The sequence below is a fragment of the Arachis ipaensis genome, chromosome B1, assembly GCF_059453495.1.
Source record: "Arachis ipaensis isolate K30076 ecotype BB chromosome B1, ASM5945349v1, whole genome shotgun sequence".
Lineage (NCBI taxonomy): Eukaryota > Viridiplantae > Streptophyta > Magnoliopsida > Fabales > Fabaceae > Arachis > Arachis ipaensis.
The window spans coordinates 67,541,567-67,557,464 of record NC_142436.1 but is presented as its reverse complement, the minus strand read 5'-3'; the positions used below and the strand labels follow the sequence as shown (position 1 = coordinate 67,557,464).

Genomic DNA, 15,898 nt, shown 5'->3' with positions numbered 1-15,898 from the left:
ATGACTGTTGTGACTCCTTCTGAGATTTGTATTTTCTCCTATCTGGTGAACAAGGTGAGAGTTGTTGAGGAATATGCAAAGACGGTAGCCTCGTCAAAGGACACTCATGGAGGAAATACTAGTCGGGGACGTGGCAAGTACTTTCAGCCAAGGGGTCAAAATTTCAAGAAAGGAGGACATGCACCTCAAGGTCAAGGAGGCTTCAAAAAGAATACTTATGATCAGTACCAGCGTGGCAAAGGAAGAGGGAATCAGAGTAAGGTTTCTCCGGATTTAACTTGTGATCGTTGTGGACGTTTTCATCCATATGACTCTTGCAAGATTGGTATATGTGGTTGCTTCAACTATGCTTTGCCTGGTCACATTGCGAGGGATTGTACTCGTGGGAAGAACCTGAATGCGGGTCAGAGTCAACATCAAGGGCGAGTGTTTGCTGTGAACGCCAAGGACGCTGCTAAGGCGGATCCTCAGATGAGCGGTAACTGTTTAATTAGTGGTAAAATCTTGGTTGCATTGTATGATACTGGAGCTTCACATTCGTTTATTTCGTTTGACAAAGTTGAGGAACTAGGCTTGAAAGTGTCAGAATTAGCATTTGAATTGCATGTACATACTCCGTATTAGACGATGGTAACTAGGTCAGGTTATAGACAAGTAGGTTTCAAACTTGAGGGTAGAGACTTTGTGCATGAATTGATTTGTTTACCAATGGTCGCGTTGGAGATGATATTGGGGTTTGATTATTGGTTGTTGAAGAATTGGGTTTTGTTGGATTTCTTTGAGCGGTCAATTCAGTTTATGCCAGAAGGAGAAAATGGAGCAGTGATAGCTGAGGGTTACTACCTGAACTCTATAATGGTGCACTATAGTGGAGAGGAGTGTCAGGGTTATATCTTGTTGGCTGCTAATGCTTTAGGTGACGCCCAGAACTTAGATCAGATTTCGGTAGTTAGAGACTTTCCGGAAGTGTTCCCAGAAGATATTCCTGAGTTTCCACCTCAAAGGGAGATTGAATTTGCGATTGAATTGGTTCCGGGAGCCAGACCAGTATCGATTGCACCGTATCGAATGACTCCAATAGAGCTGGCTGAACTAAAGGCTCAGTTGGAAGAGCTTCTGAACAAGAGGTTCATTCGACCGAGTGTATCTCTGTGGGGAGTGCCATTTTTATTGGTGAAGAAGAAGGACGGAGGAATGCAACTTTGTGTGGAATATCGACAGCTGAACAAAGTGACTGCGAAGAATAAGTACCTACTCCCAAAGATAGATGACTCGATGGATCAACTGCAAGGAGCTGCAGTGTTTTCAAAGATTGACTTAAGATCCGGTTATGATCAGATAAGGGTTAAGGAGGATGACATTCCAAAAACTGCATTTAGGACGCGCTATGGACACTACGAGTTTGCGGTGATGTCCTTTGGATTAACAAATGCACCTGCTATGTTCATGGATTACATGAACATAGTATTTTGTCCCTTTTTTGACAAATTCGTGGTGGTTTTCATAGACGACATCTTAGTTTATTCTAAGACAGTGAAGGAGCATGAGGAACACTTGAGAATTGTGTCACAAATCTTAAAGGAGCAGAAATTGTATGCTAAGTTGTCCATGTGTGAGTTTTGGAAAGAGGAAGTGAAGTTTCTAGGTCACATAGTGAGCAAGGGAGGAATAGCGGTAGATCCTTCGAAAGTCGAGGCGGTGATGGAATGGGAAAGACCAACCACGGTGACGGAAGTTAGGAGTTTCTTGGGCTTAGCCGGGTATTACCGGAGATTTATTGAAGGATTTTCCCGGATCGCACTACCAATGACTAAGTTGACAAGGAAGGAGGTTCCATTCGTGTGGACGTCGGAGTGTGAAGAAAGTTTTCAGACCTTGAAACAAAAGTTAACTTCAGCGCCTATTTTAATTTGCCGGAACCGCACGAATCGTTTGAAGTATACTGTGATGCTTCCTTGAAGGGTTTGGGTTGCGTGTTGATGCAACACCAGAATGTGGTGGTATACGCATCGCGTCAGCTGAGACCGCATGAGGTAAATTACCCAACTCATGACTTGGAATTAGCGGTGATTATGTTTGCATTGAAGATTTGGAGACATCACTTGTACGTAGTGAGGTTTAGCGTCTTTTTTGATCATAAGAGTCTCAAGTACATCTTTGACTAGAAAGAGCTCAATATGCGCCAGAGGAGGTGGATGGAGTTGCTAAAGGATTATAATTTTGAATTGAGTTATCACCCTGGGAAGGCAAACATGGTGGTAGATGCGTTGAGTCGGAAATCATTAACAGTAGCTTGGATGAGAATCAAGGAAGAGTAGTTAGTGGATAAGTTTGTGGATCTTAAGCTGAATGTTGATAAAGTTGCCAGAAGAGCTTGTTTGAATCAGTTGCAGATTTCAAGTATGTTTAAATCAGAGATACAGAGGGCTCAGCAAGATGAGAAAAAGCTTCAGCAATTATTTCAACCAGTTGGCAAGAAGAGGCATGGAGAGTTTACTAAGGAGGATGAAGGGTTGTGTAGATATAAGGGGAGAATTTGTATACCGGATGTCAGGGGTTTGAGACAAGACTTGTTGTCGGAAGCTCACAACAGTAGGTTTTCCATTCACCCAAGAAGTACAAAGATGTATTATGACTTAAAGAAGATATTCTGGTGGCCTGGGATGAAAGGTGATGTAGCTACAGTTGTATCTAAATGTTTGACGTGTCAGAAGGTAAAGATAGAGCATCAGAAACCGTCGGAAATGCTACAGCCACTTGAGATTCCTCAGTGGAAGTGGGAAGAAATTGCAATGGACTTTGTGACCGGTTTACGATGGACTAGGTTGGGATTTGATACGATTTGGGTGATCGTGGATCGCTTAACCAAATCTGCTTATTTTCTGCCTATCCGAGTAAACTATTCAATGGAGGAATTGGCTAGGTTGTACATCAAGGAAATCGTAAGGTTGCATGGTGTGCCATCGAGCATAGTGTCGGACCGTGATCCCCGATTCACATCAAGGTTTTGGAGAGCTTTCCAAAGGGCTTTCGGTACGAAGCTATGTCTCAGCACCACATATCATCCACAAACGGATGGACAGTCAGAAAGGACTATTCAGACATTGGAAGATATGCTAAGAGCATGTGTTTTGAATCAACCCGGAAGTTGGGACCGTTACATGCCATTGGTGGAGTTTGCGTACAACAACAGCTTTCATGCGAGCATTAGGATGGCTCTGTATGAGGCCTTGTATAGATGGAAGTGCCAATCTCCACTTTGTTGGTATGAGTCTGGTGAAGCAAGTGTATTGGGTCCTGATGTGGTAGCAGAGACTACTAAGAAGATTAAGAAGGTTTGGGAGAGGATTCTAACTGCACAGAGTCGACAGAAAAGTTATGCGGATCAGAGAAGGAAACCATTAGAATTTGAAGTGGGAGAGCGTGTATTTCTGAGAGTTACACCAACAACTGGGATCGGAAGAGCAATCAAAACAAAGAAGTTGAATCTGAGATGTATAGGACCGTTTGAGATTCTGAGGCGATTCGAGCCGGTGGCATATCATGTAGCTTTGTCGCCTCTCTTATCTAACTTGCATGACGTATTCCACGTGTCACAACTCCGTAAGTACATGTCGGATGCGACTCATGTGTTAGAGCCTGAATTTGTCGAGTTGAAGGAGAACTTGACATTTAATTCACACTGGTGCGTATTGACGTCACTAGTGTGAAGAAACTGCGAGGAAAGGAAGTTTCATTAGTTAAAGTTGCATGGAAAAGAGCAGGAGTGGAAGAGCATACTTGGGAATTGGAGTCCAAGATGCAGAAGGATTACCCCGAGCTATTCTCAGGTAATCATTAAATTTTGAGTAAAACTGCGAATCGGCAGTTGAACCGGTCGAACCGATTTAAGTCTGTCCGATACTGTGAGAGAATAATTAAAAATAGTTGAAAACCTTAGAAAAATATTAGAAATTGAAAACCGGGCATTAATTTTAAAGGTTTGGCCCAAAGTTGGGCCAACGGGCTAAAAATGCTAATGGGTGGGACCGGACCCAAGTTGGGCCCAAGCCTAACATATAAGACCCTCTTTAATGAGCCTCACTCAGCTCATTCACCATCAAACATAACACAACACAACTGAAGTGAGAAGAGAGTGAGGTTCCATTGTTACTATTCATGTTCATCTTCCCAGGCTCATAACTTGAGCTACGGAGCTCCGATTGCTGCACCGTTTATGGCAATGCGATCACCATGAAGAGATCTACAAAACCTACCCAAGAAACTAGTAAGGATATCCTGAAATCCCTTTCAGTTCTTCCTTCCAAAATTTCAAATTTTTAGGATTTTGTATTGAGTGAAATTTTGTGATTTTGGGTGTTTACGTACACTCTAGCACTTGATTACTATTGGGTTTTTGCCCCAATCATCATTGGATAAGGTGAGAAATTCAAATCTCTTGTCTTTTTATGAATTTGATGAACCCTATATTGAATTGTTGTAAATTATGTGTATATAGATTGAAATTTTGATTGTTGGCACTTAATTGGAGCTTTGGAGTAATTGTTGATGCTTGTTGGAATTGGTTGGTGACTTGGTTGTGCTTGGAAGCTTAAATTGCACTCAATTTGGGTTTTTGTGCATATTGAGAATCGACCAAGGTATGGTTTCGGTTTTCTCTATGTAATATATAATATTTCTGGACACTTAGGCTAGTGACCCATAGGATAGGAATGGATTGTATTGGTTGTTTGATTTGTTGAGATATGATGTATGATGAATTGATGAGTTTTGGCTATTTTGATGAATTGTGATGTTAATGTTGATAACATGATGTTGAAGAGTGAGATTGGGGCTGAATGAATTTAATCATGATGATTGTTAGTGACATGATGATAATGGATGATTGTATGGATTGAAAAATGGTTTTAGTGTGATATATTTGATGTTGAAGTTGATGATATTGTAAAGTGAGTGGAAACTTGGTATAAAGGGTGAATTATGACACAAAAGGGTAGATTTTGATGTAACTTGGAGTTTGAAATGGTTTGATTTGGTTTTGGCTATATGTTTCAAGGAATTGGGAAATTTGTGCCTTTTTGGTAAAAACAAAATTTTGGTGAACTTTGATGGATCATAACCTGAGCCTCAATTTTCAAAATTTGTTGAAATTTATTTTAAATTAAAGTTCATTGAAAAATATTTAAGTGGATATAAAGTTTGTAGGAAATGGATTTTTGTAGAGAAAGTTATGATCATTCAAAGTTTAGTGTTGAAATCTGAATTCTGTGAATGCTGCAGAATTCGTGATTTCTGGTTTGTGTGTGCACGCATACCCCTGTGAGTTTTTGAACCTGTGCGCATGCACAGCCTTGTGTGTACGCACACACAAGGGAAGGCTTGCTGTTGGGAGCGCTAGCATGACCAGTGTGCACACACAACCAACAAGGTTTTGCAAGCTGTGCGCACGCACACGTTGGAAGGTGCATTCTGTTGAGGGCGTTTGTACGCCTTGTGCGAGCGAACAGAATTGGAAATTTTTACACTTGTGTGTACGCACACCTCTATGTGTATGCACACAATTTGTAAATCTTCCTGGGCATGCACATGCACACACCTGTGCATACGCACATGCCCTGTTTTTCAACTAAATTCTTGTTTTTAACTATTTCACCTTCCCAACAAGTTTGTAAACTTCTGTGGCACCTATTTAGGACACTTTGGCTTATTTTTGGGTAACAAAACATGGGAAAAGGTCCTAGGAGATTTAATTTGGTTATACCTGGAAAAGTTAGAGAACGGAGACTTAGGTTTCTGGTGTATTGAGAATGGGTTTGGTGGAGTGAGAAGGGAAAAAGATATATGAATTGAGAACTGATGAACTAATGAGTTCAGAAAGGAAATTGTGAATTGACAGTGGTCGAGATGAGTCGAGGACTTGGAGTTTGAAATGATGAATTATTGATATAATGAAATAATAAAATTTTCAAAACCACTGATGTAACATTTTTAAATTGAGATTGTTGAGACGCTATGCGCCTGGTGCACGAAATTGTGATGTCCAGGTTCAAACTATTCCTAGCACGTGAGCAACTTGGTACGCGTAATCGTGATTACACATTCATAATTTGTCACAACTTCGATACAACTGACCAGCAAGTGCACTGGGTCGTCCAAGTAATACCTTACGTGAGTAAGGTGATGGGATATTTTTGTGGAAAAACGAATTTCTCCAAAACACCCAAAACTAACCGGCAAGTGCACCGGGTCGCATCAAGTAATAAAACTCACGGGAGTGAGGTCGATCCCACAGGGATTGATGGATCAAGCAACTTTAGTGGATGATTAGTTTAGTCAAGCTAAATTTGTGTGATAATTGATGCAGCAGAAAGTAAATGACAAGGAAAATTAAAGTGCAGAAAGTAAATTGCATTGAAACTTAAAGAGTAAGAAAGTAAAATAGCTGAAAATTAAATTGCAAGAAATATAAATTGCATGAAAGTAAAGGGGACTGGGTGCAGGGAAATTAATTGAAAGCAGTAAATCAAGGCTTAGAACAATTTCAAGGAAATTAAAATTTCATGAAAAGTAAATTCAGATCACAGTGGCTCAAATGTAAAATGCAGAGGAACATACGTGCAGGAAAGTAAATGAGATTTGCAGCAGGCTTAATGTAAACCGAACAGAAAATGAAATGCAGCTCAATTGCAAAATCTAAATGAAAGTTGAAGATCTCAGGGGTTGGATGAGACTAGAGACCAAGTCTAGATCTCAATTCCTTCCTTGATCCAACAGTAAACAATTTGCAGAAGAAATAGAGATGAAAGCAGTAAAGAGAGTTTTAATTCAAATTGCAATTCACTGAAAGTTTGCAGAAGAGAAAAACAGAGAGAATTCTCAAGTTGAGATTGAAACAGAATTTCTTCAATTCTCAACCCAAGATTCAAAACAAAGAAAAACTAAAGAGAGAGAGTTATGTATTCCTAATGCTCCCTAGTGGAGCTCGCCCCCTATTCTCTCTATTCGGGCTTACTTTCTAAAATGAGAATGATGCCTTATATAGGCATTTTTACAAAATGAAAATGAAATTCAAAACAAATTACAATTAAAATGAAATTTCTATTCTAACTATCTCTTGTGCCTTTGAGTGGTGTCAATTGGGCCCTTGCTCTTGATGGAATTGGGTTGATAGAGGCCTTGGTTGATTGCTCTTGGAGTTTGGAGAAGAACCGAATTGAACCGGGTTGGAATCATGAAAGCTTGAGTAAAAGTTAGGGGCTAACTTTTGCTCCAACTTTTCACATCAGCACCCTTCCTTGCTGATACCAACGTTGGGGTAAAAGTTAGGGGTCTAACTTTTGCTCCAACGTTGGCCTCCCCTAGTACATATATGTGGTGCTACTTTGTCCTCTTGTCAACGTTGCCAAATTTATGTCCACTATAGACTATTATATATGGTTGGAAAGCTCTGAATGTCAACTTTCTAACCCAATTGGAATCACCTCAATTGGACATCTACAACTCAAGTTATGCTCCTTTGAAGAGGACAGGGTCGCTGGCTTTGGTGCCCAACGTTTGAGGTAAAGTTTGCCTCAAACGTGGTCGAAAACGCCAGTTTTGGAGGTTCAAACGTATTGTCCACCCCATACTATTATATATTGTTGGAAAGCCCTGGATGTCTACTTTCCAATGCCGTTGGGAGCACATCATTTGGAGCTCTACAGCTCGAGTTATACTCCGTCGAAGATGCAGAGGTCAGTTGGCCTCACTGCAGGTTGCCACCATGTTCGTTTATGCTCATTGCGGGGCAGTTTTCTCCCTCAATTTTAGTGTCCACCATGTAGTGCCATATATGCTTGGAAAGCTCTCGATTCCTACTTTCCATTACTTTTTGAATCACCTCATTTGGAGCTCTGTAGCTCAAGTTATTCTTCTTGGAAGTATACCCCTTGCACACTCATGGCGCCAACGTTAGCCAAAAAGTTAGAGGCTAACGTTGGCGCAAACTTTTGCTCTCCAGGGTGTGTTTTTCATGCGCCAACGTTAGCCAAAAAGTTAGGGGCTAACGTTGGCGCAAACTTTTGCTCATCCAGGGAGTGTTTTTCATGCCAAAAGTTAGCCAAAAAGTTAGGGGCTAACTTTTGCTCCAACTTTTGCCCAAAAGTTAGCCAAAAAGTTAGGGGCTAACTTTTGCTCCAGCTTTTTGTCCTCTCTTCCTCCTAGCCATTCCTTCTTGCTTCAACCTTTCTCCAAGCTTTCTTCACCTATCATTAATCAACCAAACACATCAAAGCTATGCTCAAAATCATGAGATATTCATTCTTTCATAATATGTGACAATTATAGCATAAAACCTCATGAAATAGCTTGAATTCATACATGGTTGATTAAATCAAAGGAAGCATGAAAAAATCTACCCAATTGGCTTGCTTATGGCTCAAGAAAGTGCATAAAACCTATTGAAAATAAATGAAAAAGCATAGAAAAACATGACATGGTGACATGTCATCATAAGTGTCGAATCCCACGAAGATTGTTGGTATGAAGCAAGCTATGGTCACCTTGCAAATCTCAGTCAGGCGGATATAAAGTGATAATGGTGTTTTCGAATATTATATAATAAAATAGGGATAGAGATACTTATGTAATTCATTGGTAGGAATTTCAGATAAGCGAATGGAGATGCTTTCGTTCCTCTGAACCTCTGCTTTCCTGCTATCTTCATCCAGTCAGTCTTACTCCTTTCCATGGCTGGCTTTATGTGATACATCACCACTGTCAATGGCTACTTTCGGTCATCTCTCGGGAAAATGATCCAATGCCCTGTCACGGCACGGCTAATCGTCTGGAGGCATCACCCTTGCCAATGGCTTCATCTTATCCTCTCAGTGAATAATATGCTCACGCACCCTGTCACAGCACGGCTATTCATCTGTCGGTTCTCGATCATGCTGGAATAGGATTTACTATCCTTTTGCGTCTGTCACTAACGCCGTGCAATCGCGAGTTAGGAGCTCATCACAGTCATTCAATCATTGAATCCTACTCGGAATACCACAGACAAGGTTTAGACCTTCCGGATTCTCTTGAATGCCGCCATCATTCTAGCTTACGCCACGAAGATTCTAGTTAGGAGATCTAAGAGATATTCATTCTAGCTTATTTCATGTAGAACAGAAATGTTTGTCAGGCACGTGTTCATAGGGGAGATGGTGATGAGCGTCACACATAATCATCACCTTCATCACGTTCTTGGGTGCGAATGGATATCTTAGAAGCGAAATAAGATGAATTGAATAGAAAACAGTAGTACTTTGCATTAATCTTTGAGGAACAGCAGAGCTCCACACCTTAATCTATGGAGTGTAGAAACTCTACCGTATGAAAATACATAAGTGAAGGTCCAGGCATGGCCGAGATGGCCAGCCCCCAAAGTCTAAGAACAATGCGTTCAAAGATGATCCTAAGATCCTAAGATGATCAAAAGATGCCTAATACAATAGTAAAAGGTCCTATTTATAATAAACTAGCTACTAGGGTTTACATGAGTAAGTATTTGATGCATAAATCCACTTCCTGGGCCCACTTGGTGTGTGTTTGGGCTGAGCTTGAGTGTTGTACGTGTAGAGGTCCTTCTTGGAGCTGAACGCCAGTTTTTGTGCCAGTTTGGGCGTTCAACTCTGGTTTTGGCTCCTTTTCTGGCGCTGGACGCCAGATTTGGGCAGAAAGCTAGCGTTGAATGCCCGTTTACGTTGTCTATTCTTGGCCAAAGTATGGACTATTATATATTGATGGAAAGCCCTGGATGTCTACTTTCCAACGCAATTGGAAGCGCGCCATTTCGAGTTTCTTAGCTCCAGAAAATCCACTTTGAGTGCAGGGAGGTCAGAATCCAACAGCATCAGCAGTCCTTCTTCAACCTCTGAATCTGATTTTTGCTCAAGTCCCTCAATTTCAGCCAGAAAATACCTGAAATCACAGAAAAACACACAAACTCATAGTAAAGTCCAGAAATGTGAATTTAACATAAAAACTAATGAAAACATCCCTAAAAGTAACTAGATCCTACAAAAAACATACTAAAAACAATGCCAAAAAGCGTATAAATTATCCGCTCATCAGCGCCCCGTAGGGATGGTGGTTGGATCCCGCCTGTTGAGGCAGTGGCGGCGGCGTAAGGACGGTGGTTCATCCCGCTTGCGTTGAGATGTGAGGTCTGTGGCAAGAGTATCCCGCTCGCATCCCTTCGGATCACTAGAGTGTGCAGGAATAAAATCCTGGACGGTGTTTCGAGCACCATATCTTGGGGGTTCCCATTATGATTCCAAAGGGCGACACCTCCATGGAGATGTGTCGGGTCGGCAGTTGAACCGACAATGTGATATCACATCCAGTATGATAGACATTCATCATATGCATCTTCTATCTGTTTGTATGCTTTGTCGACTTGAAATTGTTTGCCTAATTCTATAACATGCCTAATTGCCTATTTGAATTACTTGATGTATATGCCTATACTTGTGTTTTACTTGCATTGTAATTAATTGTGTATTTTGCTGGGATTAAGGAGGTTCGGAAAGCGGTGGCGATAGGATCGCATGGAGGATAGGTTGGTGAAGGCTGTGGGACAGCGGAGAGTTGTTAGTTAGAAAATCCACTAAGTTAGATTACCCCTTTTAAATATGTTAAGGTTTTAAGTTATGCTTTACTATCTTAGTTATGCTTTAAGATGAATCTTGTAATGGATATGAAGTTATAGGATTGCCTCTGGCATCCCGGAGTCTTATATCTTACATCACTGGGCACTGTTACCGTACTGAGAACCAGATTGTTATTTTTCATATGCAGGTCGCAACCCACCTCGGTGAGTTGCTTCGATGGTGACAAAGCAGAGGATCCTGGATATATTTTGGAGTCTTTTTGCTTATTTTTTTTATATCTCTCACTTTTGTATTTATTTTTGCCTAGAGGCTTACTTTGAGAGAAAAATTTGTATAAGCTGTTTTAACTTTCAGATTTCTGTATTGTCTGTATATAGCTAGCTGGCTTAAACTCCGCGAGTCGTGGCTAGATCCTTACATTATTATACTCTGATATTTTTTTATATTATATCTATATCTTGTGCGTTAAGTTTGTAGCTTCGTGTGCACGTTTTGCGCTTTTCAAATCCTGTTTTTGAGATGTATCCTTCATTGGGCTTCTAGAATATATTACTTCTTCTATATATACATATGTATAAGCCTTAGAATTGTCGTAACCTTTGATTAACCTTTGCTTTACGACGCGAGTAAGGCTTAGAGTAATTAGGGTGTTACAATTGATGAGGAGTTATCCGTTGTGAATAGGGCACAACCTCCTCTGCCAATCTGTAGAAAGTCCAAAAAGAATCATATAAGTTAATATGGTTTTTTAGCTATATTTTATGTACTCATAACAGAGCAGTAATTTGGGCACTCCGAGACACACCTTTTCTTGAAGTCAATAACTTTGGGAAAGTTTGGATTGAAGTAACATTTGGAGACATAGTAAGTACTTTGAACATTCACAGAACTTAAGTATACATTTGACTTAAAGAGCTGAACAACCATTTTGAAAGGCTCCCCATCATCTTGCTCGCGGTGTGGAAACACTTGGTCCACCAATTCTCCAAACAATGTACATTTAATCTTGTGCTTCCTAGAACGAAAGGCATAATATAACTCTAACAGTATTTTTGGACACTTAATATCCAGCAAATGCCTGAATTAAATGATTGCAAAACACAAACAAAATGTACAACTGAAAGGAGAGAGGACAAAGTAAATATTACTCTAGGTCTTCCAACTGTAGTGCAATACGCTTGCTTTCTTTACCCGTGTGTGTAATCATCCCCATAGCCTCTTCCTTTCCAACAACCTCTCCTATGTAATCTGCATGTCACAATAAAGCCATTTAAATCTAAACATGTAATAAAATCCAAGATCATATCTCAACAAAATAAGAAGTATGTTGATGTAACGTACCAAACAACAAATTCCCATCCATTGGAGCATTTGCCTCAAGGTCAGCAAAGGGGCGAAATTTGAATGGGTTAAAAGCGAAAGTCTCGATTGGAAGGACTTCCACCTTCGTCTTTGTATAGAAACTAAGCTTGTACTTATGAGCAGTTGTCCTTACCTTCTGTTCATACCCTGGGTCAAGCTGTCCGACCCGGGATGTTTAGCGACAAGCCGACCGACCTCTTCAGGTCAGGCTATCCGACCTCTTCTCAAAGAGCTCGGCCAATGTCCGACCTCTTCACAAAGAGCTCGGACAAAACGCCACAGAGGCCCAAGAAGGCCCAAACGAAGGAACACAGCCCAATCCAAAGGCAGCTAAAGCCCAGAAAGATAAAGGCGGTTCCCCAAAAGATAAGATGACCTCACTTAAAGATAAGATAAGATAAGATAACTATCTTATCTCCAGAAAGGTCACTCTACAACTACTATAAATACACTGGAGCTCCCAGGTATAACTCATACTCTGGTTCTACTAAAAACCTGCTTAATACCCATGCTAACTTGAGCATCGGAGTCTCTTGCAGGTACCCCCCACCCTCTGGTGACCAAGGATCAGCAGTGCAGCCAGTCCAACAAGTCGGACGCGACGGCTCTGGCCACCATCAACAAGTCGGACGCGGCGGCTCCGGCCACCATCAATAAGTCGGACACAACAGCTCCGACCAGCACAGAAAATCTCATCCGAGATCGACCTACAGTTTCAGGTAACCCTCGGAACATTGGTGCCATTGCCGTGGAACCTGGAAGTCATCCCATCACCATGGCGGATGACCATGACAACGATCACAACTCTGGTTTGGTGGACAGAGCACCAAACAAAGACACAGACGCCACCTCCAAAGACACACCTCAAAACTGGGGAGATAAGCAACCCTCAAACACAAAGATTTTGGAAGCTATCCGTAAGCAACAGAATCGCCTTAAACAGCTCGAACAAGAAGCTGAGAGAAACCTCCGGACAGAAACTAGGCGACGACGAGAGCTAGAGGACAAGCTCCTAAAGCTTGAGGCTGATCTCAAAGCCAAAACCATTCAACCCAGTCACGATGACGACTCCCACAAGGACAAAGATCCCTTAACCAAGGAGATCATGAAAGCTAAAGTCCCAAAGGACTTCCAAGCTCCCGACATGACTCCGTACGATGGCACATCGGATCCAAGCCATCATCTTAGCAATTTCAGAAGCAGGATGTATCTCACGGAGGCCTCAGATGCAATCCGTTATTCTCCATCCAAAAGGACAAAGCCAAGCACACCCCAAGTCTATCAAGCAAGGAGATTGGAAAATTCTCTGTAGCTACATGGAAAGATTCAACAAAGCATGCCTTGACATACAAATTCTTCCAATAGAAGCGGCCATCATAGGACTCATCAATGGCCTAAGAGAAGGACTTTTTTGCCACTCAAAATCCAAGAAGTACCCAACATCTCTAAACGAGGTTCAAGAAAGGGTAGAAAACTATATCAATATGGAGGAGAACTCCCGATTGGGAGACAGCTCAAAAACCAGATTCTCCTAACCCACAACGGGACAAGGATAAAGAATCCAAGAAAAAAGAAGATCAACCCAGTGAGAAGCCTAGAAAACACCACAATTACACCCCTCTTCGGGTGTCTCTTGTGGGTATTTATCGAGAAATATGCAACACTGAGAAGATTCCACCACCTCGCCCAATCACAACAAAGAGGTCGGACGAGTTGAAGGTCCATCTCACAACAAAGAGGTCGGACGAGTTGAACCTCCACCTCACAACAAAGAGGTCGGACGAGTTGAAGGTCCACCTCACACTAAAGAGGTCGGGCGAGTTGAAGGTCCACCTCACACCAAAGAGGTCGGACGAGTTGAAGGTCCACCTCACACCAAAGAGGTCGGGCGAGTTCAAGGTCCACCTCACAACAAAGACGTCGGACGAGTTGAAGCTCCACCTCACGACAAAGAGGTCGGACGAGTTGAAGGTCCACCTCACACCAAAGAGGTCGGGCGAGTTGAAGGTCCACCTCACACCAAAGAGGTCGGACGAGTTGAAGGTCCACCTCACACCAAAGAGGTCGGGCGAATTGAAGGTCCACCACACACCGAAAGAGGTCGGACGAGTGGAACATCCACCTCACACCAAAGAGATCGGACAAGTTGAACGTCTACCTCACCCCCCAAGAGACGTGTTCATATGATAAATGAAGGATTCACAGGAGGTTCGATCTCCAAATCATCTTGCAAAAGACACCTCAAAGAGGTATATTAAGGAAGGGAGAGAGGTTTGAAAAGGACAACGGAATGCGAACAAGCCTTCCGAGATTTCAAAAATTCTTGGGACAACCACCCATTCTCACCAGACCCCGGGAAAGTGAAGAACTCATATTATACCTCGCAGTGGGAAGTCGGGCAATAGCCTTAGCACTAGTCAGAGAAGACGAAAGTGGGCAACAACCCATCTACTTCATCAGCAAAGCTCTACAAGGGGCCGAACTAAACTATCAAAAGATAGAAAAAATTCGCCTACGCCCTCGTACTCACCTCTCAACGACTCCACCCATACTTTCAAGCTCACACTATTAGAGTTCGGACCAACCAGCCCATAAAAGGCATCCTACAGAAAACAAACTTAGCTGGAAGAATCCTACAGAGGACAGCTCGGATAATTCGGGGGACCCTGGACAAAAACAGAGAATATCTCGGACAATTCGGGGGACCCTGGACAAAAACAGAAAACAGCTCGGACAATTCGGGGAACATGAAGTCCGACACAGACCTCAGGAGCAGAATGCCCGAGCTGATGCACTTTCAAAACCAGCCAGTACCAACAGCTCGGACGATTCGGGGATATGAGGTCCAACACATACCTCGGGAGCAGAATGCATGAACTGATGCATTTTCAAAACTAGCCAACACCAAACCAGGGGGCAATAATAGAAGCCTCATACAGGCTACATTACAAGACCACAACAAGTCGATCTCGAAGGCGGTATAAGGAATGTACTCAAGGTCAGCCACAGTAACACGCATTAAAACTATGAAATCCAGCCAATCAGACATGCTATCCGGGATCTTAGTAGACACCTCAAAGACATAGGTCGACTATGGGATTACTACCAAACAACTTGGGCAAATGAGGAAACAACTCGGACAATAATAGCAGAACATCAAGTGACAGACGTGGCAGTAAAAGGGAAACCCCAGGACTCACACGAAAGTCCAGGGGCACCCTTTGGAGGCAACAACAGGGCAAGAACACATTAAAAAGAAGTTGACAATCTATACCCAAACAGTCCGAACACTTCTCAAACAAAAGGTCAAAGCAAAAGCTAGAACTTTTGTACAAAAGAAGTCAGGCAACGATGAAAAGAAATAGGAACAGCAACCAAACCCTAAAGCAAAGCACACATTCTTCTCAAAGGCAAATGACAAAAGAAAAATGACAACAAACGATCAAAGATGCAAACTTTTTGCAGAAAGAACCAAAGTTCTTCAGAGCAAATACAAAGTCAAAGCTTTACATCAAAATCATGCCAACTTCCCTATAGCCCCATCAGAAGAGCTCCCACAAATCCTCTGGGCATATCGGACAACTCCACATTTCACCACGAAGGAATCACCTTTCTGATCAGCTTACGGAATGGAGGCAATGATCCTAGTGGAGGTCAAAGAAGAATCGCCCAGAGTGATCCACTACAGTGAAGAGGCCAACTCCCAACTTCAAAAGGAAGAACTCGACCTACTTCCAGAAACCCGAGAAAGAGCTCGGATCAAAGAAGATGCGTTAAAACGTCAAATGGCCTCAAGATACAATCAGAAGGTAATCTAGAAACAATGATTTCATCCTAATCCGAAATGACATCAGAATAGGTCGGTCAGGAGAAGAGAAGCTAGCAGCCAACTGGAA

The 15,898-nt window shown here is 42.1% G+C and overlaps 1 protein-coding gene across 1 annotated transcript; it reads left to right on the top strand.

The window, feature by feature from the left end:
* On the top strand, window positions 1–624 carry LOC107607875 (uncharacterized). The gene has a single exon (XM_016309772.1). The coding sequence runs from the start codon at window positions 1–3 to the stop codon at window positions 622–624; it is 624 nt and encodes a 207-aa protein (XP_016165258.1).
* The last annotated feature ends 15,274 nt before the right edge of the window (window positions 625–15,898 follow it).

Excerpts from the sequence above, each read along its gene's own strand:
- LOC107607875 (XM_016309772.1), top strand. The coding sequence starts at position 1 with ATGACTGTTGTGACTCCTTCTGAGATTTGTATTTTCTCCTATCTGGTG.